General features: G+C 35.4%; 1 protein-coding gene across 2 annotated transcripts; it reads right to left on the bottom strand.

Annotated features, from left to right (window-relative positions):
* Positions 1-372: 372 nt before the first annotated feature.
* Positions 373-4,389, bottom strand: LOC103449008 (probable receptor-like protein kinase At1g80640). Of its 2 annotated transcripts, none has more exons than XM_008388279.4 (10): positions 3,980-4,389; positions 2,853-3,026; positions 2,495-2,745; positions 2,270-2,402; positions 2,101-2,164; positions 1,897-1,993; positions 1,718-1,820; positions 1,055-1,173; positions 886-975; positions 373-797 (listed from the first exon to the last, which is right to left on the bottom strand). In XM_008388279.4, the coding sequence occupies exons 1-10, from the start codon at positions 4,155-4,157 to the stop codon at positions 654-656; spliced, it is 1,353 nt and encodes a 450-aa protein (XP_008386501.1). In that variant the 5' UTR covers positions 4,158-4,389; the 3' UTR covers positions 373-653. The 2 variants fall into 2 exon arrangements, with proteins under 2 accessions (XP_008386501.1, XP_008386502.1); XM_008388280.4 differs by having other exon boundaries at positions 2,853-3,023; positions 3,980-4,308.
* Between the last annotated feature and the right edge of the window lie 2,561 nt (positions 4,390-6,950).

The raw sequence follows: 6,950 nt of genomic DNA, 5'->3' as shown, positions 1-6,950 counted from the left end.
GATATAACTCATTTCATCCTGCCTACTAGACGGGGTCATGGTCTCTCGATTATACATTTATTGGACTTTTTGTTTAAGCATATAACAATTAATGAGATAGTTGTACACAATAACATTTGCCCTTTGATTAAATAAACAAGTTTAATACATAAAATATCCGTAAAATATCATCTTATGATTTGAGTTTTAGGACACACTTCCTGCACCTATACCACAAGGAATTCTTCTAACCCACTCGAATGCCTTTCGTCCCTATAGTGAAGTTCATACGATGGTGTGTGAACTCCTTTAGTGTCTCATTGGAGATGCTCTTTGCATCACTTGAGCTCACAGGTAAACATGCCAATGAATCATCCAAGGAAAAAACTGTCCTGAGTAATCAAACAGGCAAAAGCTTCTCTGATTGCTATGAAACGTCTACTTTCAATGTGTTTCAATTTACATCCAACTTCAACAAAAATAAGCTGGTATATTTCTTAGCAACACCTTCCCGGATCTGAATCCTTTGAGGAAAATGATATACAAAAACACTGACAAGTACACAAGGAAATCTATCCGCAGAGTCAGACCATCCTCCAGAGTTATAAGAAACGTAACCATCTCTGGCACTGGATCATGTATAAAACTTCTACCAGTTTATGGGAAGACTTGGCTCACGCCGAAGGTACATTCCCTGTAATTCTAAGCGACCCTCCGAGATGAATAGGCACAAGAGGGATTAGCGAGTGCAGCACATCCGTTATCAATGGTCTGTAAGTTGGTTCAGGTTGTACACATAGTACCGCTACAGCGGCAACCTGTTCATGGCACAAGAAACCCTTAGCAATTCAAACAGGATCATACAAGTAAAAAAAGTATCAATATTAGTCGATTTCACCAAGGAACCTGGTACAGGTGTTTTAAATCCATGGTATCTTTGATCACATGATCCACAATGTATGGAAGCCTTGATCTGTCAGTGAGCTGGGGCATGGCCTGCATGTCAATAAATCAACAGATACATTAAGTTTCCAACAACTAATGTAGGACCATCGTAGGGCTTGAGAATAAATACCCATGTGACTATAGATTGACGTTCAGCTCCAGTGTTACTTTCCACCGACTTTCTTCCTATCAAGAGCTCCAAAAGGACAACGCCGAAAGCATAGACATCACTCTTATCAGTTAATTGACCTAAAAAACAAAGAAAATTACGTATTATCCTCGGAATTACTTAACGCTTATCAATGAATAAATCAGGGCATAGGCAATACTCTTAAGACAATTCACTATTACTACACTTGCAGAACAATGAAATTAAATAAAGGCCAATTTCTTGGATGCAAGCATTCAGCTAAATAACTGGCTTATTTGTATTATTTTTCGCCATGAGAGTTGTTTGCCTTGAAATTGAAAGAGGCGTAATGCAAAACTACATGCTGGCCAGAAAAAAGAAGATTACCAGGATCACTTCAAGGGCCACTGGGGATGATCTATTTAGGGTGATGGTGCTTGTCTGAAACATAAGAGCTAATAATGTCTCTGAAGACTAATTTAGTGGGAATGGATGATTAGTTATCACAGCTTTTTAAGGCAGCCACACTGACATTAACTAATTTCTTGACAGGAGATATGATATGAAAAATGCTCTAGAATTTTAAGCAGTTTTGCTGGTTAGAGTTTCATCTCAAAATGGACATCACCAGCGTATTCGAACTTAGATTGTATATCCACATACCATCCGAAATGTACTCTGGTGCTACATAACCTAGAGCCCCAGACAGCTTTATGTTGTCCTCATCCTTCACCCCAGAAGTTACAGCAAGACCAAAATCTGAAAGCTAAACCAAGGCAAAACTCATCGGACAACTAATCTCTTACGCTATTCAATAATAAGGCCTCATATATGGATCTAACCTTAGCATTAAAATTTGAATCCAGAAGAATGTTAGATGATTTAAGGTCTCTGTGCACCACAGGGGGATTACAGTGCTCATGAAGATATTCCAATCCCCTAAAAGAGCATTAATATTAGTGAAAAAGATAATTAACAAACAAATGTATATATCTATGTAAGAAAGAAAGAAAGAAAGAGGGTGACAATAAGTGAAATGAGTTTACCTGGCTACATCAACAGCAATTTTCAACCGTAGATGCCACGTCAAAGAGGACCCATGACTAGGTCCTGCAAGATTAGTCAAAATGAGTATAAAATAAATGGTATGTCGTGATGATCATTTGCAAATGTCTTTTGTCGTCTGCATAACTCGAGACTGATAAAAATTCATACCGCACAATTGAGTATCTAAGGACCCATTCTGCACCATGTCATAAACAAGGAACCTTGCTTCGCCATGAACGCAGTAACCCAAAAGTCTGATGATGTTTTGATGCTGGATTTTGCTCAACCAGTTCACCTCATTCTGCACAACAAGTACTCATAAAAAAAGGTAAACCCATAGCAAGAAAATCATATTCAAAAAAGCGAATTCAAACCATTTTAAGATGGAAATACCTTAAATTCTCTTTCAGAAGCCTGCCTTGCGCTATTTACTTTCTTAACAGCCGCAATAAATTTCTCATCAAAACTAGCTCTGTAGAGACTTCCAGAACCCCTCTCAATCAAGACATTACTTTTACTGAAATTGTTTGTTGCAGCTTCCAGCAATGGATAATTGAATATCGCAACCGAACCCTTCCTACTACCGACCCTCAAGGAATTAAATTCAACCATGATTGGATTTAATGGAACCCCTTTTGCAGCCTCTTCAATTGGATATTAAAAGGATGGGGTGGGGGAAGGGAAAAGAAGAACGTTAGAGTATGAGCAATTGAACTTATAGAGAATGCAATGTTAAATGTAAAGAGGATACCCGTTGTCGTTTCCTTTTTCCTAATAGAGTGTTTCCGGGTTTTCTGTCTATAGATCCAAAAACATGACAGGAACAGCAAGCTTCCCCCAAGGAGTGTGGAAGCAACAATGAGTGCTATAAGAATTCTCTTATTCAACTCAGAATGGTGAACTACTCTAACCTCAGGCAATCCTGCTTTAACAGAAAAAAAAAGATCCAAATTTTACCCCATTAGGAATCAAGTGACCAATTAACGAGGATATGAACAAGTGTACGTGTGAAGGCCGTAAAAGCCAAATCATAGAATTCGAAACACCAACACATTTTCGTAAGATATAAAAATGAAATATAACTAAATCTTATACTTTGTTATGTTTGGTTGCTGAAAAATCTGTCGAAACATGGAGGACGGAGAGAGAACAAAATTTCATACTTTTCGTATCTATATGTCCTCCTACACTTTTCCAATTTTCTCATAAAAAGTAAAGAAACAAAGTCACAACTGAGAAGAACCTTTTGGTTTTTTATGGTTTCAGTTTCAGAATACTAATAATGTAAAGGTTCACAATTTGAATTTCCTTTTTCCTTTCCCACATTTCTAAGCAACCAAAAGAGGTTGCAAGATCAATTTCAAATTTATTACTTTTAAGCTTTTAACCAGACCTATATGAGAACCATTTTCCAAAAGTGAAAGTGGACAATGGGGTACCCCCAAGAGCTTTCTTATGAACAATAATTGGAGATTGAATTATTCAACTCTTTTCTTTTCCCCAGTATTTTCTCAGCAGCCAAGGCATTCCAAGAACACATCATCTTAAAAGAAAAGGGAAATTAAATAGTATAAATGATGAACTAATTTAACTGAGACTCTACTCGTTTAGTCGGATTTTCAGTGATTTGGTTCAGAATTTAGAAATCAAACAAAGTCATTAACCCATTTAATAAGCAGAACTTAGATTAAAGATAATTTGATACTAACATCAAACAGAAAAAGAAACTAAACTTTGGCCAGAGCAGTGTGCGACTTTCCACCGAGTTCTAATCCCGCTTTCCCTTCCCGTAGTTCGGATTAGATATTAGATTAGTATCGCTCGAATAAAATAGAACATAAAACAGAAAAGAAACAAAAATGGGGAATGTAGAAATACCTGGAGATTGAGCTTCCATTTTCACAGAAAACTGAGTAATGGGTTGTTCCTGAAGAAGCATACTGTGGCCAGAAATGGTGGAACTTGCTGGCTCTAAGACTCTTCCTGCCTCAATTATGGTTACCAACAAAGGGGTAGCTAAAACCCACATGGGTATTAAGAGAAGAGCAAGTTCCATGTCCAAATTTTGACAGAGAAAGTGAAGGGGTGTCTGGGCACCGAGAAAATCTTCTCTCTGTAGACGTACGTTTTGTATTGAATGCTTTTGTTGGAGAGGTGAAGGGGACAAGGACTGTATTGCAAAGCACTTTTTTAACGTGATCTGTTGTCTGTCTGTTATCGACTAACTAGGCAAAAGCCAAATGGGGCATGAAATCGTGTGGCAGTCATCAGTCAGAAGGTGGAAAGTTGAGACTTGAAAAACGTTCTGGATGGGATGATGTTGAAAGTGGGAGGGAGAAGGTTATCCTTCCTCGTGAGTAGTCTCCTCCTCGGGAGATTATCCGTGGCCAAAAATATCATGGCCCATGTTTAGTCATTATCTTCTACCCATAAAGTAAAAGAATAAATTTTCATACCCAATATGTATTAAAAAATAAGAAGTCTTAAAGAAACATTTTTTAATACTGTTCATTTTTAATGTTAAAAATATTTTTACTTTAAAAAGTCATTCATGGTACTATTCACTTACAACACATTTTTGTCCTTTTAATTAAAACTCAAAATTTTCAAACTCTTTTCATTAATTTTTCTTAAAAACTAATTTGTTTTTCTGCTTGGTCACTTTGACTTATCTTGATTTTGACTCATTCTATCACTACATTTCATGCTAATTCGTTTCGTTCTTTTTAACTCTGGTGAGGTGACAGAGTGAGAATGAAAAATGAACAATCATTTAGATACCTAATTATTATAGTTGATTTGTGTGTGATTTAGTTTAAATTCTTATTCTTATGTATTACACTGAAAAATGGTTGTTTATTATTTCTTGATCTAGTACGTGGACACGTTGGGTCTGGTGTGTAGATACGGTGTGCGAGTACTCGTCAGTTCTGGCCTTGGGCGGTGGTTTCAGGTTCAACTTTAATACATCATCAAATTATGGCCCGAAGGATCGCACCTGTTTTGATATCAAGTTGAAGGATGCATCTGTTTTGATACCAAGTTTAATGTCAAGACATCTCTGAACTAGATGACTACATTTTAGGGAACTTTAACGAAAAGCTTCCGGTATTTTTTACTTTAACGAAAAATCACATTTTTACACTAAAAAGTCAATCATAATACTATTCACTTTACCCTTTATTTTGTTCTTATATTTAAAACTCAAAGTTTTCAAGCCTTTTTTATCAGTTTTCCTCACATTTTATCCGACTTATTATTCTACAAAGTTACTAATCACATCCTATTTATAAAGAAAACTAAAACAAACATTAATCTTAATGGACTATAAATTAGAAAAGTGTGTAAAAAGTAAAAATGGATGTGTAGATAGTACACCTCTATACTATGTGGGCCGTTAGCTAGTTTATTAAGGAAAATACTAGGATATCACATATTGTAATCCATATCTAAACTATATATCCAGTAGAGATGAGATCTACTACTGTGTTGTGGACCCTACTTTAATTAGAGAGATAGTTTAAGGTCATGTATAGAAATGTTTTAAAAATGGGTGAAGTGCTTTATGTGAAAATATTTTAGAAGCCAATCATTGGTAAATATGCAAATGAATTCTGAAATAGTATTTGAAGTTATTCATGCAAAAACACAATTTCAAGTGCTTTTGGAACATAAAAATATTTTCTTTAAAAGTGGTTTCAGTAATTTCAAAAACACTTCCAAATGAGCCCTAAATGTAAATTACAAAAATGAGGTCTCCCTTTTATTAAAACACAACATTGTTAGATAAAATGCTTAGACATGTATCCACATGTTAGAGGTGGCAATTTTTTAGTATAAATAAACCAGTAGCATAGATTTCAAACCATGAAGTGTATTTATTTGTTTCTGTTTGGGCCTAAAATGCAAAGTTTGGCTGAAAAAAGGATATTTTGGGTTGGAAGGCCTTAACTTTTAACCCAAGGTTGATTTCTCAATTGGGTCCTGGTGCCATGAAAGTTAAGCACTCAAATTAAACTCTTTTGTTATCAAATTGTAGTATAAATGCAAGTAGGGATCGTTCTAAACCAGAGATCAAGAGGGCTTGCTAAAACCTCTAAACTTACTCAAAAACATAAAAACAAAGTTAAAAACGTTTGAATAGACTCAAGGGACTCAAAATAGGTTCTAAAGACGCAAAACAATTTAAATACAATCAAAATTGCCTAAAAACACTTACTGGGCAGATTTGACTCTAACACAACTTTGGATGAATTTAGTGTATTGGTTTGAATCAAAACACTCAAAAACACTAACGAAATAGAAATTTAACACTTTGAAACAACAAAGTAAAAGGGGGATTTTGGTTCTGACGAATTCGAAACAAACAAACAACTTATAAAATTAGACAGATTGTAAAGCGAAATTAAGAAACGGATGGATTAGTTAGAGGTCCGTTCTTCACACATGACACACTTGTACATGAATTGATTTCCAATTGCTTTTCAATAAACTATGATGCTCAACACCCCATATTAACCGTGATGCACAAATTAACCCTCAGATTTTCCTTTACTCATTGAATTGGATGAATGCATGCGACAACCCAAATCATTCTCTAAAAGTCCCCTATATGAATACATAATAGAGATACAATCAGAGATCGTTACGTTTAGTGAAAATCATAAGTGTTGACGAGACAATTGTAACTATGAATGCATGATACGTTTGCCAAGAATTCAATTAACGCGATTGTGACAAGCAACCTTTACTACTCATGAATATAAACTTGTAACAATTAGGTGAAACTCATTTATATTCTAGCATCTAATTCATGAATGAAAACTAAGTATGCATCCTTAATATACAT

Source organism: Malus domestica, chromosome 17 (genome assembly GCF_042453785.1).
Source record: "Malus domestica chromosome 17, GDT2T_hap1".
Lineage (NCBI taxonomy): Eukaryota > Viridiplantae > Streptophyta > Magnoliopsida > Rosales > Rosaceae > Malus > Malus domestica.
This window is presented reverse-complemented; position numbering and strand designations above follow the sequence as displayed.